The sequence below is a fragment of the Pantherophis guttatus genome, chromosome 2 (genome assembly GCF_059756535.1).
Source record: "Pantherophis guttatus breed Tessera chromosome 2, ASM5975653v1, whole genome shotgun sequence".
NCBI classification, from domain to species: Eukaryota; Metazoa; Chordata; class Lepidosauria; order Squamata; family Colubridae; genus Pantherophis; species Pantherophis guttatus.
Genome location: NC_142064.1, coordinates 206,110,413 through 206,133,905, shown reverse-complemented (window position 1 = coordinate 206,133,905; position 23,493 = coordinate 206,110,413). Strand labels below are relative to the sequence as shown.

General features: G+C 36.1%; 1 protein-coding gene across 4 annotated transcripts in view; it reads right to left on the bottom strand.

Moving 5' to 3' along the window:
* Positions 1 to 3,727: 3,727 nt before the first annotated feature.
* Positions 3,728 to 23,493, bottom strand: part of KDM3B (lysine demethylase 3B) — a 48,210-nt gene continuing 28,444 nt past the window's right edge. Inside the window, exons 10-25 of one of the 4 annotated variants that reach the window (XM_060688452.2) lie at positions 21,958 to 22,172; positions 20,472 to 20,624; positions 19,272 to 19,379; positions 18,799 to 18,926; positions 17,080 to 17,356; positions 14,932 to 15,188; positions 13,904 to 14,170; positions 13,029 to 13,200; positions 12,075 to 12,165; positions 11,838 to 11,968; positions 10,389 to 10,430; positions 8,702 to 8,821; positions 7,992 to 8,131; positions 7,521 to 7,697; positions 5,866 to 6,000; positions 3,728 to 4,962 (exon numbers count right to left, since the gene is read on the bottom strand). In XM_060688452.2, the coding sequence (XP_060544435.2) occupies positions 4,882 to 4,962; positions 5,866 to 6,000; positions 7,521 to 7,697; positions 7,992 to 8,131; positions 8,702 to 8,821; positions 10,389 to 10,430; positions 11,838 to 11,968; positions 12,075 to 12,165; positions 13,029 to 13,200; positions 13,904 to 14,170; positions 14,932 to 15,188; positions 17,080 to 17,356; positions 18,799 to 18,926; positions 19,272 to 19,379; positions 20,472 to 20,624; positions 21,958 to 22,172 (2,494 nt within the window). In that variant the 3' untranslated portion in view covers positions 3,728 to 4,881. Of the gene's footprint in view, positions 4,963 to 5,865; positions 6,001 to 7,520; positions 7,698 to 7,991; positions 8,132 to 8,701; positions 8,822 to 10,388; positions 10,431 to 11,837; positions 11,969 to 12,074; positions 12,166 to 13,028; positions 13,201 to 13,903; positions 14,171 to 14,931; positions 15,189 to 17,079; positions 17,360 to 18,798; positions 18,927 to 19,271; positions 19,380 to 20,471; positions 20,625 to 21,957; positions 22,173 to 23,493 lie in introns of all 4 variants that reach the window. The other 3 variants (XM_060688450.2, XM_060688453.2, XM_060688454.2) reach the window with 3 other exon arrangements.

Genomic DNA, 23,493 nt, shown 5'->3' with positions numbered 1-23,493 from the left:
TTCCCTTAAAGGGGAGGGGCTACCGGTGCGTCGGAGGGAAAACAGCCGCGGACCTCATCGCGGAGAAGACGACCGGGTGCGCGCGCGCCCCTCTCTTCCCGGGAGCAGACCCTGAACTGGGTGGGCCGGCCGGCATTGCGTCAAACGAGACTCCTTGCTGGCTTATAGACCGGGGTCCGCCCTAGAAGTGCAAAAGCGGTGTGAGGGGAGCACGTTAAGCCTTCCTTCGGCCCCGGCACGGGAAAGCTTTACAAGACCTGGGTGGCTACGGGACTTGGGAAAGGTTTACCCCAGGGCAGCATTCGGCATCGGATAAATAAAAGCCCCTTTAATCCCCAGAGGGATTAGCACACCTTTTCACGAGGGTTTTCATCGTGCGTGACAGGAGGACAAAAAGGACTCGAAACGCAGGGGAAGGAGAGGAAACGACTCTCTTCCCCGAAGTTTCCCCTTTTCTAAAGAGAAAGAAACGCGGCAGCGAGCGCGCGCACTTGCACAAAGAGTACTGTATAGTGAGCTGGTGCTGTCAATCTTGCAGTATTTGAAACTATTTTTGTTGACAGGCCAGTAAGCAGAAAAAGAATAACATCTGGCCTAGCTCTTGCCCTCCCTCCCCCCATCCCGAATTACTGGAGCATGGGTTTCTACTCTTCCTAAGGTTGGAATACAACGTTCGTAGAGCGGATGAGGACTATCTCATAGCATATTTTGCTGCTCAAGCTCCTGATGTAGGATTAGCTTGCCATACCTGAAATTGTGCTAGCAAAAATGGGAGATTAGAAAAATGACCAACTGTAGTACATCTAGTTAGATTGAGAGAATCATAGGAAGAGAATAATAGGAGGGACTAGGAGTGTCAACTAATGCAACTGCAATGTGTTATATATATATATATATACATATATATATATATATGCTTTTTTAAAATTCTTGTTTTAAATATGTGTGTGTGTGTGTGTGTGTGTAGTTAATATTTCGGGTTTCTTCCCGTGTAATTGTGGATATATCCCTAAAAGGATATAGATATATATATATCCACAATTACACGGGAAGAAACCCGAAATATTAACTATACACACATACATACCCGTGAAAACTTTATATATATATAATATATATATAAAAACAAGAATTTTAAAAAAGCATTTGAACAAGTATGAACAGATTTTCCTTGCAGCTATTTTAATATATTTTTTTCAGTGTTGGTTTCATGCACTTTCTGCTGTAAGTGGTAGAACCAGAACCATAATCAAACTACTTGTAGGAGAGAAGATGCCAGCAACTTTGAAAGAAACTCTTGAGATTTTGGACCCAGAAGTTAATTTTAAGAATGCACGCCTTCATGGAAGAACTGTATTTAAAGGATGTTATGGAAGGGGGGCAAGTGTTATCTGACAAGATTGAGACTGATCTGAAGAGATTTCAAAATGACAGGCTACAAGAATATGGAAAATTATACTGCATTGGATCTACAAAAGGAAATGACTGATGTCTTAATTAAAAAGGAGATACAAATAACAAATCGAGTAATCTGGATAATTTTGGGGTATTTCAGATAACAAGAGAGGCTTGTTAAAGCTTTGAAATTTGTGAGTAGGAACAAAATAAAAGTAATCAAGTTATATAGGACATTATTTGAAGGGACTAAAGATTAAGGTTGTTAAAAAGAAATATAATTGGTTTATTTAAATAGTTTATCTTGTGATGAAGGGGGGATTATTTTTTTTACATGTTATTTTTTTTCTTCTGCTTTTTCTGTACTCTTTGGTTTATATTAAGTTTTATTTTTGGAAAAAGGAGATAGCCATTCTATTCTGTATTATTCAGATTACCATTTCAAAACTGTGTACAATTCTGGAAATCACAATTTAAGGAAAATGTAAGACAAATTAGAATAGTTTTGTAGAAGGGAACAAGAAAAAAACAAAAATTACAAATTAAGCCCTACAGGGTGGGAGTGAAGGAATGGGTATATTTCATTTTGAGGAAGGAATATTGGAGAAGGGTAGAAACACATCTGGCTTTTCAGATCCTCTAAAGGAATTTTAGCTGAAGGTGATATTGATATCTGTTGGTCCAGAAAACCAGAGAATTTTCAAACTATAGGATCTATTAGAATACATCAAATCTATATGAATAGGAAATGCTACAATGTGAACTTTCATAAACTTCACCAGATTGCATAGGGAAAACCCCTCCTAGGTGCATAATATACATACTTTGCCTGTCCATTTTACGAAAGCAGCACTAGCCACTATGGCAAACCGCAGCAATTTGTCATTTGGTATAAACCAGGATCTCACTTCTTTCAGGTTTCCACATTGACCTTTTGAGTTTCATGCATAATTTCAGTTAAAAATGCCTCTCCAGTAGTACATGTAGTAATATATTTTTGTCACATTAAATATTTCAAAGAACTTCTGAAGATCTCTTAATCACACCAAAGGTTTTCAGCAGTGCATGTCATTAAAGACTCAGATTGTGAAACTCTGGTAATAGTCAGTTCCATCCTGAAGACATAATTATTATTCTAATCAGGATATTTCAAAATTGGATTTGAAACAAACTTATTCTGAGGGTAGTGATGAGTAGGGAATCCTTTCACAGAAACTGTACAATTATTTTGTCCAAATGATTTTGAGGGAGAAAATTGTGCTATTATTTGAAAAGGTAGCATCCCTTAATAAAATTTCATAACAAAGTATTCATGCCAAAGTTTACTGATGAAAATAATGCTTTACAATTAGGATAGAAATATAATGATGTATAGCAGTGTTTAATTATGGACTTGAAATAAGGTCATACATGTTTACAGCCTTTCCTCTTCCATAAGATTAGAGATCTGAAAATTATTTTTAAAGTCTTTGTACCTTTGATAGATTTAGGGTTTTGGAAAAAAATGTTTAATAAAAAAGGAAATATTTTAAGAATATTCATAAAAAGTAACCTTCTTAGTTTCTGGCAGAGGAAACTAATTTGTGATGAAATCATCCAATAAAATCAGAGGAAAAAAAAAGAAATTTGCCCTCACTTTGGTGAAATGTCTTGAGAAAGCTGGAATTCGTGAGGGAAAAAAAGCATTTAAAGAAAGAAAAGCACTGAAATCTGGATATGGCTATATCAGCCTTCAAGCCTGAGACATAGGAAGATATCATGAAAGTTACCAATTTCACAAATTTAAAGAATTCCAGCTACAATTAGATGCAGAATACTTTCGGGAGGCTTTAAACCAAATTTGCACTTCAAATAAATTATGCAAAGAAAGTACAAATATGAAACAGTGCTATAAATAGATGCAAACATGTAACTTTTTTGCGTCCTTGTTTTTTTCCTGAGCTCTGTGAACAGCTTTTACCATTTATTGAGATTTTGATAGCATTTTGAGTCAAGTGTGATGTGGTACAGTGGAAGATGTCCACAGAAATACAAACAAGGCTTGAGTACCTGACTATTTCAATCAAGTTGCAGGTTTGCCTGCTCCCTAAAAAGGATTTCTGATTACGAGGGACTTGGAAGGAAAATAATGCACCAGACTTCAGAGTTGCCTTTCTCAAAAGCAAGTATGTATGTAGCTCACAGGGATTTGAGGGATAGAAAGAGAATAGAAAAGAAAAAAATACCTGTTCAAAAGCTTGGAAGTGAGGGGAGACAGATATGCTTTCATTTCCTACTTCTATATCTCCCCATAAACTTCCAGTATAGGTACAATATAGGTCAAAGACAAGTCTACAGTAAATGACTTTTATTTTTTAAAAAATGAAATAACCGTGAACATATTAACAGGCCTGCAGGTGGCACTACAGTACAGCTGGATAGAAGGTAGATACAGTCCCAATGAACAGTAAAACAATGGAATCCATCAGTTCAATGGTGACAATTCTGAATACAACTCTATCAAGCAGGAACATTTTACTGAAAATATTTCTGGACAAAGCTGATATTGAAAATTATTTTTGGGAAGCAGTAGTCCCAATCTAAAACTGACAACTGGTATTTACCAGTTTAGGGAGAGATGTACAACACCTCCAAACATAAAAGTTCTTTTCCCCCCTTTATATCTTTGTATTGGAAGTAAAATTATTTTTAGCTCTCCTCAGGCCAATTGTGCTATTGGGAATTATTTCTAAGAATAATTTCTGGAAAAGTTTTATTGAAAGGAAGACTAAACACAATGTGCCTTTCCTTGTAGTCCAGGAACTGTTGTGGTATTTCAAATTCTAAAAATATCTACTTTCATGAAATACTGTTTCACTACAAACCTAGTTTTTCACTAAATACACATTTTTTTAAAAAATCCTGGAGCCCTCTGGGAAAATCAGTGGTTTCTCTCTGTGTTTCTGCATTTCTACAGTGTATAAAGAACTCTTAAAGGGAGCATGAAGAACAATTTCTTTTTTCCTTAGCTATGTCAGAGACAGGAGATCTCGTGTTCGTGTTCTTGCAGCCAGGATGCTGGCGTGTATAATCATTCAGAGCTAGCTATTTAGGTCTTCAATAAAATGTCCAACCTTGCATCATTCTTCCTAACTTACTGGAAAGACTAATTAGGTATGAAAAAAGAGTCACACATTTTTCTATTCATCATATGCAGGAATACCACCTGGTTTCCATACAATTTCAATTTGCAAAAGGCCACCAGAAAGGGACTCAGCACCCTTCATTCTTCAGGAATTCTGTATATTATTGTGACCATCTATTAGATATTCAAGACTGAGGCAGCATATAGGCAGTGGCTGGAGAGTGTAATGAATGCCATGGCATCTCTTAGTGAGAGGTTTCAGAGTCCTTCAGAGGCAGCCACGTGCATCCCCTTTCTATACTGTGAGCAAAAAAACAAAACAAAACAACTCCGGGGGAGGGAGGGGTTGGAATCATCCGTTCCTAAGATCTAGCCAGTTTGGATTCATGAGCTTTCAGTGTGCCAACAGCATCTTTGACTGCATGGTAGATAATGTTCTTCACCTGCAAAGAGAATGTAATGAATGAATGAATGTAATGAAGAATAAGACCATAAAGAAGTGTTTCCATCTGTCCCATTACTAATTATCAGAGTTCTTTATCAATTGCCTATAAAGTCTGAACATGTATAAAGAAAGAACATCCACTAAAGTGATGGAGCTATCAGTAGAAAGCTTATGAACAAATGATTAGCTGATTTCCTCATTAATATTCATAAGTAATTTGTTGATAATATTCTGCATATGCTAAGATCTTTATAAAAGGCATGCTAAACAAGTAGAATTACTTTAATTTCTATATACATATACATGGAATTGTGATGTTCAACAACAATACAATACTAATGTAATTTTTAAAAAAGTAACTCTCAAAAATTCTTGTACTCATTCTTAATTAGGAAATCTAATAAACCTTTAACCCCTGGCACTTCTGAATAAGATTTTGCAACTCCATTCAGCTTGCAAACATCAAATCTCTAAACAGTTTCTATTGTGTCTATCTTAAGGGAACTAAGGATGGATAGGCGTTTCTTCCCTATAACTAATGTAAATAAATATAGGATATGTGAAGATCCAACAATATTGCATTTTTAAGTCTCCAATACTCTGTGCAATACTCTCAATACTACTGTCTCCAATATTCTCAATAATCTCTGTGTAGAACCTTTAACTTTTAATCAGAGAGACTATTATGAGAAGCCAACATATTGTATAAACTAGTCTGAAATAAATCTGAAACTGATATAACTATGTCTTAGAATTTCATTTAGTTAATATGGCCATAAAATACCTCCTTTTTCTATAAAAAATTTAAGTAGTACAATTTATTTTTTGTAAATGGTATTCCTCCCTTCTTACAAATATGATATTCATCAGAGGTTTTACCAGATGATTTGCAAATATTTACCTGCAGTTTATCCTCATGGTTTGTGTGAGTATTAGATAGGTGCCTGAATTCTTGAGTCAGACGGAAGCAGTGTTTCACATGTTCTGGAGATACAAAATCTTCTGCCACTTTAATGCAGCTATACAAATTATGAACCTGAATAAACAAAAACAATTAGGGTAGTGTACAACCCCATAACGCTAAGAATTCAACATATTGACCACTACATTTGGTATAAGAAATCTAAATAGACAAATTTAGCAGTTCTCATGGACAATTTATGATACTCATGAAAAAAATCTATTAAAAGAACTTATTACAGTCTTAGATTTACAATCACAATTGGGACAGAATCTCAGTTGTTGAACAAAACAATTGTTAAGCGAGAAGTGTAGCCACTTTGCTCAATTACTGCAATCCTGTAACTTCTGGTTGTGCTTGTTAAGCAATGTCGAGAATTGATAGTTACCTCTCCACTCTGGGGCTAAAAATCCTCCATTGCTGAAAATCCTACTTGGATTTCAGCACAGACCTTTTTCCACCAGCCCAGCTTGCAGCCTTCTGTGCTAGCTTCCAGTGACTTTCTGGGGAAGGTCAGGTTGCCAAGCACTCAGATTTCAATTACATACATGGGTGCTACAATGTCCATAACTTCAGTCACAAGTCATAAAGACCCTCTGTTCATTATCCTAACTTTGAACAGTCGCTGAATGAATAAATCAAGAACTATGTATTAATTACTGGATACAAATAGTTCTCTCTTAATACTAATTGGGACCAGAATTTCCATAGTTAAGCAAAGCAGTCCTTAGGCAAAACATCAAGTGATTGTGTGGATTAGTGATGGCGGTTCCAGTAGTCCTGATTGTGGATATTAGATGAGGACTATGCTGTCATTAGGTAAGCACTTCACGCTTTTCCTGCCATCCTGCTGCGTCCTCCCCAGCCAGGCCTGATATGCTCCCTTCAGCAGATGAAGTTCACTGCCCTCACTTCTGCTTCAATTTCCCCATCTGTCTCTCACCCCTATCTATTTCTGTCCTCTCGACTGCATGTACTCTACTGCTACCACCTTCCCTGCCACCCTCTGTTGACATTCACTGTCTTCTTATTGCTGGCTTGTGATCCAGGTGCCAGACATGAGGGTGATCCCAGGACACGTACGGTGAACGTGGCAGGGTGGTGGGGATCTGTCTGCCAAACAGAGCTCCCGGGGCTAAACTGGCAGAAGAAGTAAGGGGGCAGCTCCCTGAGTGAAGGGGTAACTGTCAGACAAGGTGGCAAGGCTTTGCAAGGACTTGCACAATGTCAATAGCTGCCACCTTTGCCCAGGGAGCTGCTCATCTGCACCTCTGCCATGCCTGCTCTGCTGGCCCATCCCGCTGCCTTTTGTCAGAGTTAGCCTTACAACTCCCTTCTGCAAATGAGTTTCCACTGTGCTTGGAGTGGACTGTACCCTTGTCTCTGGTATATGGATCTCAGGCCAGCAGCAGCAGAAGACAAACCAAGGTCAGCTGGAGCCGTAGGGATGGCAGGAGAGGCACTGGAGGTGAATGCAGGGCAGTCAAAACAGTAGAGAAGGAGAGGAGATAAATGTGGATGGGTTGCCAAGTGCCAAATTTTGTTCACATGCTCATGAAGGTGCTACAGGTGTAATTTTTTAAAAACCCACTCACCTGATGTGGAGCCCCTGCAGGAATAAATACAGCATCTCCCAGGAACTGCACGATTGCCCAACCTTGCACTCCATATTCCTCGTACAGACGCTTACGAAGGATCTGGTCCAGATACCAGCTTTGGTCATGGATTGGATCATGATCAGGAGGATTTTCTTGCCCCTGTTCTTCACCAACCTAGTGCAAATGTATTCGGATTAAATTATTCTAGATCTACTGGATAGCTGAAGGATCACCTCCTACTTGCAAATTATTTCATTACTGGAATATTGGCCTTGTTTAAACAGTTCTATGGCAATGGTGGGGGGGGGGGGAATCCAATTTTCACAACTAAAATTGCTGAATGTATGACCAGATGCCAATATTAGTTTTATAAAGATAAATTTAAGAATTAGGTAAATCTCAGAAGTTTAAAATAAATTATTTGGAAAAGCAAAACCTGTGGTAAATTCTCTATGTGAAATTCCTTACCTTCCGAAGAAGCTCCCTGATTTTTTCAGCATCCTTAGCAGCATAAATGTGCCACAGTGCCCCTGGCTTCTCCTTTGCTTCATGGATTCGCTGTTTTGTAACATCATCGGCATCCCCTTCATCTATGGTTTTTAACACCTCTGAAATCCAATTCAATAATATATATATAGCTTTTTTACTACAATGTGCAAGCAATTTTGGTATAAATCATCATACTATAAGCGAGTGCCAGGGAATCTGTAACTGTATTTCCTTCTGATAACAGAACACCAATTACCTCATATACAATTTAGTTGTCTTAAGAGAATGTATTTTTTATAAACTCAAGAGCATGCCTGGCTATCTACCCCAGGAAAAACTCACAAAGCCATTCTTGTTCAGGCGATATATGTATGGTTAGGGCATTCTGTTCATGTGTTACCTTGCTCAGTTAGTGCTGCAAAGACACATTTTACTTTTCATAATGTTCCTCATGATGCCTGGACAGGTTATCAACGGGGGGCATTGCTTAAAGACAAGTTGATATACCTATACAAAACTAAAAATTCACTCATGACTAGATAGTTGTTTGTTTCTCCCATTGCTCCTCTTATGATTTTTGTTCACAAGTATTATAAGCAGAAAGAGCAACAAAGGAACAAACAAAAATAAAACAAACAGAATTTCAAGTTATTCCCTGGAAAAAAAAATCAGCTTGGAAGAAAGCTTACCATCATCATGGGCACCATCCCCAATAGGAATTCCAACATACACCATAACATTAACTGCATCTGATACATCTAAATGTAAATTAGTTGTACCAACTCTTCGGTCTTCTGCCGTTATTAGTCCTAAGAACAATGGAACAGACAAATAATCTTTATTCTACTGGTATTAGTATTTTTATCTGTGTATAGCAGATAAATTCCCTATGATGGAATAAAAAGTCCTTGTTGCTTCATAGATCATTCCCTATAGTGCTGAAGGGGCTTGTGCATCCCAAATAATGCTATGAATTAAACTTTGGGGAATCTGCACTCATGCAAGAGTCACCCAATAGCCAAGAAATGACATGAATTACAAGAAATGACATGTAGCTGCTGATGTGCCTGGAAGGGGGGGGAGTTTGAAGCTGAAAACATGTATATCACTGCAATGTGGAATGTCAGAGCCATGAACCCTGATGCAATGAGAGCTGAAATACGACAGAACACTGATATTCTGGAAATGTGCAAAATGAAATGGATCTGGAATGAATCACTTCCCATTAGAGTGCATACAATCTTCTACTGCTGACAAGAAAATCATAGAAGAAATAAAATAGCTATCATTATTAACCAAAGAATGTCACTGCTTGAATATAATCCAAAAATGGCAGACTTCAATTAATATTAAATTAGCAAGCCAACTACACTGATCCAAATCTACACTCCAATCCTTGATGCAGAGAAAAGTGAACAATTATTTGGCCAACTTGCATTGTCTTGTCAACACCACCAAAAAAAGATCTCATGTTAATTATAGAAGTCTGGAATATTAACACTGGAAGTAAAAAAAAGCTTTTGGAATAAAGGAAAAAAATGGTCTTAGAATAAGAAATGAAGCAGGAAGGAATGCTGTCAAATCTCTCTCACTCTCTCCCAACAATCTTCCAACCACTATATATGGACATCACCAGATGGCAACACAAAAAACAAATTGATTATATACACAGCAAGCAAAGATTGATGAAAACTCTATATTTAGTCAGCAAAAACAAGATTTGCTACTGACTGCAGGGCAAATCACAGTTATTTGCAAAATTAAACTTTAAGAAAAACAAATAAAGCCATCAGATTAACAAGAACTCAGCAATTCTTCACATGATATAACAAAGGTAAAGAATACATTTAATGAATTAACACTGGTAAATAGAGAATTCTAGACTGAAATTTGTGACATTATTAAAGATGAAGCAAACAACAATATCCCCAAAAGCAAAAGAAAGCAAACTATCTGACATGCTAAAAAAAACTGAAAAAAGGCAGAGCTCAGAAGTTAATATAGACAGAGGAAAATTGGCCATTCTAAACATTTCCAAATAACAGCTGATTGAGACAAGGAGTTATATTTTAATAAGCAAGACAAAGAAATTGAGGTTAACAATCAAACTGAAAGGCCCAAGGAATTAAGAAAATTAGAGAAATCAAGAGATTTTCCTGTGTAAAGATGATATAAAAATGACCAAAAAGGCAAAAAGATATTGTATAAATATACGATAGAAGCACACAAAATAGGTCCCCAAAAATGACATGTATAAATATATGACCATTGAATTAGAGTCAGATGTTCTGGGAAGTAGATGAGTCCTAGAAAATATTGCTAAAAATAAAGTTGCAGGAGTTGGTGAAATATCAGCAGAACTATTTAAAATCTTACCAGATGATTCAGTTGAAGAGGTACAGTACATATTTTGTAAGCCTGTACAGAAAACATAACAGTAGTCAAAGGACTAGAAAAGGTAGATTCAAATTCCAAATATCAAAAAGAACAATCCTAGATAATGATCAAGTTACAGAATAATTGAACATATTTCTTATCTTTGGAAGATAATGCTCAAGACTTTGCAATTTAGATTTCAACGTACTTGAAACAAGAACTACCAGATGTACAAACTTGATTCAGAAAAGCCAGGGGCATCTAAGATCATATTGCTAACATCCAATAAATAACGCAAAAGGTAAGTAAGTTCCAAAAATATATCTATTTTTGCTTTATTGATTATATGAAGGCTTTTCATTATGTAGATCTTAAATGTTTATAGACCGTAAAACATGGATGTACTGGGCCATCTCACCTGTCTAATGAAAAATTTCTATGGGGAAAAGAAGCAACAGTTGAAAAGGAAAATGAAGGAAATAAATAGTTCAAAATTGGAAAAGAATGAACCATTTTTTATACTATCACCTTATATTTAACTTGGAGAAGAAGTTGGGATTAAAATTGCTGAGAAGAAATTAGAAGTAAAATTGCTGGAAGAAACATTCATAATCTCAAGTATGTCATGGAGGAGAGGAACACATAAGAAATTTCTTACTAAAGATGAAAGAAGAAGTGCAGAAGTTAGTTGGGCTCTCATTATTAAAACAACTAAGGATATGGCAGCAACTAGTGTTAATTCAATGCAAAGAAGAGAAGAAGCCAAAGTAGTAATAGGCTTTGCTTTCCTAGGCTTAAAAGTTCCAAGAATAGCCACAAAATAAAGAGATGTTTAGGACAAAGACAGATGTAGCCAAAAATTCAATTGCAGAGATGATATACTAAGTGTACATATTGGTTTGCTTTTCCCTGTTGCAGTATATGGTTGTGAAAGGCTAAATGAAGAAAAACTGATGTCACTGAAATGTGATGTTGGAAAAAAAATTGCTGAATATCTCAACAATTCTCAAAAAGAATGAAGAAATCGGTGTGGAACAATTGTATTATTTATACCGTATCAGTTATGCTAATTATATAAATGTATGTAAATGACATGAATAATTTAATGATGTCATTGTCAAAACACCTAAACCACAGTAAAAATTTGGCAGATGAAACAGCTCTTTGGATACTAGAAGAGATATCACAATCTAATATAGAAAATAATTGGTACACAAGGCCATCATACTTCAATTTGAAAATTATGGATTCTTAACAAATTTCTTTAACTAGTATGCATGTTTTCATTTTTGCATTAATTTTTAATCTTAAAAAATAAATTCTAAACAAATGTGTCTATCAAATTTTGTTGCTTATTTATTCATAGTCATATGAATAAATATTTACTCCAAATATTTTCACTTTTAGGACTATTAATAGGCATCAAAGCACAACTTTTAAATCACGCACCATATGCATTGTACATTTTGGGGCCTAGATCAGGCCGCACAAAGTAACTTGGCAACCTAGATGCCAGATTCAGTCTTCCATCTCTTTTAGTATATTCTGGAAGCGGAAGATTCTCCATTAAATCTGCAAACCTGAAATAGGCAAATATTATATTAGACACAAGCATATAAAAAAATTAACAATACAATATCCAAATAAGCAAACTTTGTCTTCAATCGTCCAACAGAAGTAACTTACCTTGTAGGCATCATATCCCTAAAATCCTCTCCTGGAGGCCAATCTTTTAACTTCAGTACCATAGGCTGCCCATCGTCTGCCCTTAGTCGTTCTGCAAAGAAGTAATTACATGCAGCTTATTCCTCACCATTTTATTAAATTATAGAATAATATGCAAGCCCCTCCCCCCTCACTTTTCTTTCCCCTTCTCCTCACCATGGTGTTTTCCTAGTTGCTTTTGTATTTTTGCATTACATAATTTAATAAAATGTTGAGGAATATAGCTTTTGAGTTCTGTTCTCACTTTTTTTAAATGAAGTACAAGAGTGACAACTTAGATTTGCAACTGTACAGCTGAAGTAACAAATCTGAAAAATGTTAGATTCAAAACAATTTAGCATTTATTAATTTATATTGGGCAAGTCAAATCTTTTATAGTGCTCTTGGGCACTTGATAGAATATTTTGTATAATGCACAGCGTATGATGGCAGGATATATGTTCATCAAAATGCTGCCTGATGTTGATGAAAACATTGTCTGATTCTTCTGTTGAATAATCATAAATTAGTGTGATTATCTTTATGCGGGAATTGTGAGAAATATAATGCGTATAAGATTTGTTATTGGACCCAATGACAAAATACTACAAAAACTGAATACATACTTATACAAAAAATCTAATAATTACCACAAATTAAACCAACTTTTTCAACATCTAAAATGTAAAGAAGGATATTAACATAAAAGAGCAAGTAAGGTGGAAGAACGTATCTTCATAATATTATAATTAAAAATTATGTACAATTAACAAACAGTGCTTAGGAAAACTCTATTGGTACAATAATTTGTTCTGTGCAAATATACTTTTTAAAAAAAGCTAAACTGAGAAAGTCAGCACATTTTTCACAACGTGTAGGAATTCACAAAAGAGAATGGAAGTCAGAACATGATCTCATCTATCAGACTTCACTTACTAGAAATGATTTCAAATCCATCCCAGAAGTCACGCACTTTAACATCTGAGATTATGGCACAATTTCTACAATTGACCAGATCTACATCCTGATCTCCAAATTCTTGGCTAAATGCATCTGGTTTCCAAAGTTCAGGCTTCAGTTTCTTATGAACACCAGAAACTAGAACAGGCTGCAGAAGGATAAATAAAATATATAAGGAATTATTCTAATATATAAGATTTCTTAAAAAGATAGCTGGAAATGAATAAATGTACATAATAGAAATAATCCAGTAAAAGTCATTGAAACAAAGCCGGTTAAAACACACCTCACTGCAACAGAGTGAAAAAGAAAAACTATTATCATGAAGGACAGCTTTAAGTAATAATAATAATAAAAAAAACCAGTTAACATAACTGCTCAGTTTATGTTTATAACTCTTTTTTGACTCAAATGAAGAGTTATGCATATTTACAAAACTAAGCCAGTTAAATTTTATGTTAAGAACCACTGCTGCTTAGTGTACAGTTAACAAAAGTACATATTTATCTGCATAGTTTAATTAAAAAGTAAAATTACTAACTTTACATGTTTTTCAACTATTTTGAAAACTATAGTTTGAAAAGCTATGCAGTATCTTGACTGCAAGGTATTCTGAATAGTCTAATTTCTGACAGTTTATCAGGCATTGTGCATATGGCATTTTCTAATTATGGTTTGACTCTAAGCAAAGACTTGACTTTTTAAGATATTATATTCTGTTCAGATTCAAATTTCTATGCCTTTACTGTGTATTACCTAGTTAACAGTATTTTCACAGCAATTAGTTTGACTTAAGAATAATATATACATTTTTATAATATAAAAGAGGATCTGGCTTTTTAAAAATCTACCTGTCCTTGTTTCCAACATTCTCTGAAGATCTTCCAGTTGTTCTTGTTGCTGGGGTCATGAAGACATAAAAGTCTTCCATCACAAAGCCAAGAATGAGAAGTATGTGGGTCCAGCACATTTAAACCCATTACCATTTCTTTTACTTCTTTAGGCGTATCAGCTACACTGCTTGCTCGCTTGGCAGCATCAGACATTTTCTTATTTTCCACTACTGATGCAATTATATGATCAAGGAAGTTTGGCAAACTGGCTTTACTCTTGGCCCCCTAGAAAACAGAATTCACATAACAACCTAAGTACTCTGCTAAATTAAGGAATATATCTTTGCTTGGATCTTTCAACCAAATAAACTCTTATAGAAAAATGAACAGCTGGCAGAAAGGAAAAACCCTAAATGCTTGGATATGTTAATTACATTCTCTAATAGTACAAATGAATATTGTACTAATAGGTTTTACTATCCTATAAGTTAAACGTATTTATCATATATGGCAGGCTTGTCAAACTGCCATGCCCACCCTGGCTCCGCAAAGGCAAAAAATATCGTGATACATCATGATCCAGCCCACGATGCAATAGAGTTTGACACCCCTGATCTATGGACTTAAAATATAATATATCCATACCGCAAGACTGCCAGTCATGAATCTCAGTGCAATGTCTTTAAAGAAATACCCAATACATTATGTTTCTGTGAGTTGACGGGGCCAAAACCTTACTGCATTCAAGCTATGCTCTTCAAATGGGCCTGTCTGGTCCAATGGGACTGCTTTGGAGGATGGACAGAGGTAAGGTGAAGGAATGGCAACCCTTCTAGCAGTCATCTATTTCATAGAGTTCCATCCATTGTGGTCCAATGCCTATTTCAATTAATTTTATTCTCTCACATTGTTTTATTTCATGGTATTCTCACTTGCATCTACTTTTCTATTATCAAGTCTTCTAGTTCTAACACCTCATTCCTTTAAATTAGACAACCACTTTTTAATCTACCTAACTATACAGTTAAAGAAAAAGTGTTCCTTACTGTGGAAGCTCCAGAAAAAACAGGAGGGAAAGGAATCCCTGCATCATGTGAGGTCTGAGGCAGCTTTCCAGGTCCAGAGTTAAGCAAATCACGAAGACTGGAACCTTCTGTCTTGTTGCTTGAGGCAACTGGACCCAGCAAGAGACTATTAAAAAGCTTTGGAGTTAAAGGTGAGGCTTTTGTGTTGGAGTTAAAGGAATCCAAACCAAAAGGCGATGGAGATTCTTTATTGAGTACTGATCTCAAAGAACCTGCTTCTGAAAAACAATAAAGGACAGCATATAGAAGAAAGAACAATTTTAAAAACAGAAGTACTTTAATAGCAGTATAATAGAGGTTGACTACAATTACTCATTAAAAATGCAAGAATAGCATTAATAACTGTATATGCGATCTAAATTGGGATGATGGCGGAGAGGGAGGAAGGAGAGGAAAATAGGTTGGGTAGGCAGCAGGTTACATGTAAGACAGACTATACTGTATCGCTCAGCAAGGAAATCACTTCACATCTGAAGTTTTCAGGCAATCTCAGGTCTCACCAAACATAATGCAGTTTTAACACATTACAATTGTTGATTAATAAGCCATTCTGTGTAACTGATGAAATCAGGCATATAACATAATATCAGAATTGGAAGGGACCTTGGAGGTCCTAATCCAACCCCCTGCTCAAGCAGGAAATCCTACACCATTTTAGACAAATGGTTGTCCAATCTCTTCTTAAAAACTTCCAGTGTTGGAGCATTCACAACTTCTAGAGGCAACTCATTCCAGTGTTTAATTGTTCTGTCAGGAAATTTCTCCTTAGGGATGATAGGTTGATTCTCTTCTTGATTAGTTTCCATCCATTGCTTCTTGTCCTGCCTTCAGGTGCTTTGGAGAATAGCTTGACTCCCTCTTCTTTGTAGCAGCCTTTGAGATATTGGAACACTGCTATCTTGTCTCCCCTAGTCCTTCTTTTCATTAAACTAGACATACCCAGTTCCTGCAACTGTTCTTAATGTTTTAGCCTCGTGTCACCTAATCATCTTTGTTGCTCTTCTCTGCACTCTTTCTACAGTCTCAATATCTTTTTATATTGTGGTGACCAAAACTGGATGCAACATTCCAGTGTGGTCTTACCAAGGCATTATAAAGTGGTATTAACACTTCATGTGATCTTGATTCTATTCTTCTGTTAATGCAGCCATCCAAGCTTTGCTTTGTTTCAATCTAGATTTTTGAATTCAGAACAGCACTTGGTTTTTGGGGTGGCCTGCACATCAGTAGAAAACTAATACCTTAATTGGATTACTGCATAATTCAATTGAATTGAATAGTCTGTATGATTACATATTTAATATTAAATATGTAAATTAATGTAGCCAAGGACTTTTTTGGCAGCTACAGCATATTGCTGGCTCATATTTAAGTGATTGTCCACTAGGATTCCAAGATCCCTCTCACAGTTACTACTGTTGAGCCAGGTACTACCTCTTCTATACTTGTGCATTTGATTTTCCTTGCCTAAATGTAAAACTTTTTCTCTACATTTGATTTTATTTTGTTAGATAGGGTCCAGTGTTAAAGTCTGTCAAGATCCTTTCCATATCTTGAGCCTATCTTTTGGAGTATTGTAGCAAAGTATACTCCTGTTAGTAGCAAAATATACTCCTTTCTTCTGCAGTATATTTTGCTACTAAAGTTGAGGTGACTGATAGATCAGTAGTTAGCCTGAAGATTCCAGTTACCTTTTCCTTGAAATTAATTATTGACAAACATGTCATAGAAAAGCAACAATTTCTCATTATCTGCAAATTATACAGAATAACATGTTCAAACAGTGAACACACAGTGCCTGAATACCAAAATTATGCTAAACACACACACAATATATACGAAGAAATCCAAAGAAATTATTATAAGAGAAAAACTCTGCTTTAAACAGCAAAGTCAACACTAAGCGAACAAAAAAAGTTGCTCTTTTAGATATGCCAATTTGATTTTTTTTAACCATTTGGTAAAAAAAATGGTAAAGAATACTTGAGACTCGAAAAACAGTTTACTTGGAAATGTCCTTGACTCTCTCTGTTTTTGAGATCATTGTCCTCCTTGCCACAATAGACACTGGGCCATTAACTAAATTTTTTCAGTTAATCAACAGCTTACCTTTTGTTTCTTCTTTTGCCTTCTGAGTTGCTAAATCTGCAAGCCAATGTAATGCTGATGAAGGACTTGCTTCTGGACACAGTGATTTGTTAGGCTTCATTTCCCCACTGTTGCTGGTAGCCGCAGGCTCTGCTTTAATGGGCTCCTCTACTTTGGCTTCTACAGTTTCAGATTTTGGAGCATTTGTGTCCAATGGCTCATTCTCAGTTGTCCCTGCGGCACGGGAAAATGTGCTTTCACCTGCAGGACCTGGTACACCAGGATTCATACTGGGCAGCTGCTGACATAGGATCACACACAAAGAGTCAAAAATATCTGAACCAATTAATAAAAGCCAACACCAATACTAGTTAGAGTAAGAATAAAACTATTTCAAAACACAATAGCTGTTACCATATTGTGAAAACCATGATTACAAGTTCACTGACATCATTTGACAATTAACAATTAGATGATACTAATCTAATGATCTACTAATTAGATCTATATTTTAATATGATTAAAGAATATTCAAAGAACAGTCACTTCAGGCTAAAGCTGGTGAAAGTCTGCAGACTTTCTCATCCAAGAAGCTTCTTCAGCTCTGATAGGATAGTGGGGAATGGAAGGATTTATATTCCTTGCAGACAGCTGGTAATCTGCATCCTTATAGAGGGTCCTTGAAGCACTTGGAGATTTATCTGTGTCCTCAGGGTCACCTGAGTAGTGATCCTCTAAAAGGATGCAGAAGCTTCTTGGATGAGAAGTGAAACATCTTCAAAAGAAAAAAAACAAGAAAGTCCAGTTGCCTCCTGAAAAAAGCACCTTTGGGACTGTAACTGGTGACCGACAGAAACAAATACAGGATGAAAAGGAAGTCTTAAAAAACTACTAAGGCCCCATCCATTAAAATATCCAGTAGCCAGAACCATTTTCTTCGGAATTCAAGATTCTTTATTTGATCATTTCCCTAGCCAATATTATCCCCAATGCATTATATTCATAATTTTCTTTACTATGTCCCTATTGTCCAATAAACAGATAAAGTACATTAATGTTTTCCAGGATGACTTGTTCTTTAATTTCTACATTTTCAAGTCATATGGTATGAGCTAAAACCTAATTACACTTTGCAATTCAGCTGAAAATGATAGCTGCAAAGAGAAACAAAAATCTGTCATCTAGTTGGGGTAGTAGAGGTTGACAGACACAATCTAAAACAGCAGAAGCATTTCTGTCACCATGACTTTGGTCTAGTCTAACTTGCCTCTCTACATCTATTAGCCTATATATAGATATATAGATATATAGATATAATGTAATAATGGTGAAAAAAAAGTTGCTTATCATTAGGTCCGCCATATTATATACATATTTTGTTGTAGCTTTAGTGGGTTTGGTTATAAGTTTTTTAAAGAGGTAAAGATAGAATTATTGTAACTAAACACTGGATAAGATCACCAGAGCAGAAAATTATCATTTTAAAATTTAAAGAGTTTTGTACTTCTTTTGCCATGTCATTCAGAATAGATTAAATATGTAAAATATGAGTATCTTCCCAGCAACTACATTGTAAGAGATCTAAAAAATTACAAAAGATAATATGATCCAATTAGTATAGGGTATTTATTTACTGTATATCTTGCTATGGATATGCTAACTTTATTCCACTATGCATAATGCACATTGGGATACTTTTAAGGAAAGTCCTAATTACTGTCAAACTGAAAATTCACATACCTGTGAAATCCCATTTGTGACAGCAGGTCGCAACACAGATTTGTTCTGCCGATTAATACATGGACAGTTAGCTTTAATTCCCCATTTGCCACGTGCTGCATGAACCATGTCTCCAATATTATATAATGCTAGAAAGTTAAAACATGAAATATTATACTCTGTAAGAAAATCTGGAAGCCTTGAAAAGCAAGCATAAATATTTATGTTCAAAGTAGGGCCGAGGTAGTGAAGTTTTTTTAAAAAAACAAGAAGCCTACCTTAGATAGTTCAAAAATTAACAGATAACTCATTCTGGGGCTGAATAGTAAAATTCTCTCTGGTGGAATAATATATTTCTTTATTGTAGTATAACTCTATAAAACTCCTCTAAGCTGGTTTAGAGGTGAAATTTTTTTAAAAAACCTAGAATATATTCAGAGCAGAATAAAAGAAACAAAACAGGTATGGAAAAACATTAATGATTAAAGTTTTACCTGTGCCAGGAATGATTTGTGTTGGCATGAGATTCTCTGGTTCATGCGACTGCCCTTTTGCACACTTCAGCCATGAGAAAACCTCTTCATCACCCATCTCCTCTGTTTCTGGAATAGGGAAAAAAAACAACCCAGTTTTTCCAAATGTTATGCTCTGGTAGCTTCAAAGTACTGTATGTTAATAATTTTTCAAGAGCCAGCCTTTGATTTTAGTGGGCGATAGCTTCATAGTAAGAAAATTTGTACTAATCTGCATTGGTGCTAACTACACATATAGCATATATTATTTATAATGTTTAATATCCTGCTGGTCAGTACCAACATAACAGGTTTATAAGACTAAAACCTAAACAAGCTTAGAATCAACCTTCCAACCTATTTCTTCATCACAAAATAATATCAAATAAATATCTCTAAGGTAACCTACTTAATCTCAGTAATCTGTATCTATATTCTAATTTTTCACTTCATGTAAACAGAAATAATATCACTTTGCATATAATATACAGATAGTCCTTGACTGTTCATTTAGTTTTCGTTCAAAGTTATAACACATTGAAAAAAGTGACTTATGATTTTTGCAGCATGCCTGTAGTTGCATTATCAAAATTTGGACGCTTGGCAACTGGTATGCATTTATGCCAGTTGCAATGTCCTGGGGTCATGTGATGATATTTGCAACCTTCTGACAAGCAAAGTCAATGGGGAAACTAGATTCACTTAATAACTGTGTTTCTAATGTAACAATTGCAGGGATTTACTTAACAACTGTTGTAAAGGAAGGTCATAAAATGGGGCAAAACTCACTAAACAACTGTCTTGTTTAGCAACAGAAATTTTAGGCTCAATTGTGGTTGTAAGTCAAGCACTACCTGTATTTTTTGAATTAAAAAATGAGTGTTCATTACTGCAGCCTAAGAGATTGTTTTCCAGACTAGACTTGAAGTCATATATACTTCTAATCTGAATCTCCTTCCAAGTATCCTTCCATCTTCACAGCTTAACATCAAAATGACAAAAGAAATCTCTTGTTCCTTCTGCTGCTAAATGGGAGTTAGAAATTCTTCATGATCTGTACAAAATACTGAAAAGATCCATCATTCCTCATATCATGAATTGATCTCCTCAAAAGACAACCTGCTAGATACAGACTATTTGTTTAGGTTTTACAATATTCCTGGACAGTTTCTAAATACTCACCACTACGTGGACGGCTTTTTCTCAGACGGTAACAGTCCAAACAAACCCCGAAGCCACATTTGCGACATACCCAGTGAATATTGAACAAGGTTGTTTCACATACATCACACATCTCTCTCACACCACGTACAGCTCTCTTCCAGGCCACTTTCTCTACAAGGAAGAAAACCAACAATTAAAGGATGGCCGGTTATTCACAGCAGTCATTTTAAAAATGTAGAGTACTTTAGAAAATACCTTCAAAACAGTGTATTATGATTTATTTAATTCAATTTTGAGGCTGCTAAACTCCTCTGCAAGTTTGGAAATGAAAAACAACCATATATAGGAAAAATAGCAATTGACTAGAAAACCGCTAAATCATAGGGATTTAGGGGGCAACAAACCTATCCCAAGGCTGCATATCATTAAAGTGAGACCTATATGAATCCTTGGGGAGAATATCATTCTGGAGAGTAGGCATGGCAACAAAGAAGGCATACTTCTTAGGTCCTGCAAAGTGACACCGTTTCTCTGACGGGACCTAGGACATGCCCATTCCGCCTGACTTCATGGAACGGAAGACATAATTGGAGACAAGCAGTCACTCAACTATCCAGGCTCTATATTATGAAGGGCTTAGCACCTTGAATTACATCTGGAAGCCAACTGGTAACCAGTGCAACTCACAAAGCAGTGGGGGATGAGCTTAACATGACATCTGCTTTTGCCACTGCATTCTTGATCATCTGTAGTTTCCATATGGTCTTCAAGAACAGCTTCATATACAGCACAGGTGTCAAACTCGCAACGTCACATCGTCATGTGTATTGCGACTTTCCCTTCGCTAAACCGGGGGGTGGCCGTGGCCAGTGCGTGATGCATCCGGCCCATGGGCTGCAAGTTTGACACCCCTGATGTACAATGTAGCAAATTACAGTAATCCAATTTTGAGGTAACCAAGCCATGAGTGACTATCCGAAGAACCTCCCAATCCAGGAATAGGTTCCACTGATACACCAGAGGAACCTGTAAAAAGGGCCCTCTTGGCCAAAGATTTCTTCTGCTTGTATAAATATCCTTGTGCATTTCTATATACTGGATTCAGGATAACCTGTTTCATATTTTGAAGTGGATATGTCACATTTTTGAAGATTTACACTGGGAACAAACTCTTGAAGTTCAACACATCTGGAAGGCACCATGCTGAGAAAAACTGTATCAGCACAAGGCAAATAAAGGAAATTATGCCTATCTTGTTCCATAGAACCATATAATGTTAATCTAGCTTCAATAGAAAGCATATGAAAAGCAATGCATAAAATCCCGTTTTCACGCATCAAATAAAATCATTTGGGAAAAAGAGGCAGCCCCTCTTCAAACTTCATGAGGACAAAATTTGCAGAAAAAGGCAAATCATTAATAATGATTTGAATTTTTTTTCCTTTTGATTATTCCCATTTCTATACATTTCACAGACAGGTTAAAAAAGAAAAGAGGAACTTACGGTGTGGTTCTACCATCATCATTGCTTCTTTCTCAGACATTACTAGCTGACAAAACTGATCACCAACATTGGCCAGGATATATTTAGAGGTCTCCAAATCAATCCCTTCTGCAGGTGATGCTGACGGGATCCACAAGCTCATAGCATCAGAATCACTTTGCTGGGGATTTAAGAATCCTTCCACTCGCAATATCCCCTTCCTGGTAAATATCAGCCTGAAACAGAATTGCAGGTATCAGTTGCCCTTCAACAGAAAAATGAAATCTAAGCTTTCTTTATGGTATCATTCAAAATTAACAAAATCGATAAATTATTTATAAATTCTTTTTTTAAAAAATCCTAGTTTTCAAATTTTGGAGATGATGCAGAAGACAAGCCTAGAAAGCTATGGAAGGAAAATAAAGAACAAATCTTAACTGAACATGGATATGAGCCTAATCTTATAAGCAAAACAGTAATATTTTCCCACTTTTGTTGCATTTTGCAAAATTACCATGCTATAGCACTGTTTAACCCCTTGGGAGGGAATCAGTCAAGATTATTTGAAGGGCTACTGTGAGGAATTGTTTAGGTATCTGTCAACCAAAATTGCTTGGATAAGCTGCACACATGTACTGCTGAGTTGACTAAGACAATGAGTTATATTGTTATCTAGGAAGAGTTTGAGCCTGCTGGTCTCCAGGAAGTGGACAGAACCCTCAGAACTAATGCAAAACTCTCTACAAGTTACAACCACGACCACAATTGAGACCAAAATTTCAGTTGCTAAGCAAGGTGGTTATAAAGTAAATCACAACAAATTTTACCACCTTTTTTTTTTTTTTGCCATGATTGTTAAGTGTTATCACTGCAATTAAGTGAATCATGTGATTTTTTAAACCAATTCTGGCTTCCTCTGGTTGACTTTGCTTGTCAAAAGCCAGTTGGGAAGGTAGCAAATGACGATTGCATGACTCAGTGGGTGCTGCGACTGTTGCAAATACATGCTGGTGGCCAAGCGCCCAAATTTTGCTCATTTAATTTTGGGGATGCTGTGATGGTCACAAGGGCATGGAAATTTGAGTGCCCTTGTAGCTTCAAACAGTCACTAAATGAACAATTGTAAATCGAGGACTACCCATATTAGATCTACATTCCTCCTGATTAGTCACAGCCTCCTGGGTGGTGAAAGTTGGATCCAGGCACTGTAAATTCATCCTCGAGTGGTTCTTAATGTGGTTCTGTCTACATTTAAGGATGCAGTGATCCATCCTCTCCCTCTAGAAGCCATCCCCAGGAATTTTTGAAAATCATCTTCCCAAAATGATAGCATGCATACTAATAGTTTACTTTGATATACTGCAGATCTGCAGTTTAAAAGTACCAGCATATTATAGAATAGCCCATGTAGCTTTTGGACTACAAAACATTTAAACAACTGAAATAAGGAAAATATTACTGTCGATTAATGCTCAAATCTGTCCCAAAGTGTCCCTGGAAATTTTGAAAATGCATTGGAAAACTGTTACACGAGTGGAACTCTGCACATGTGATACT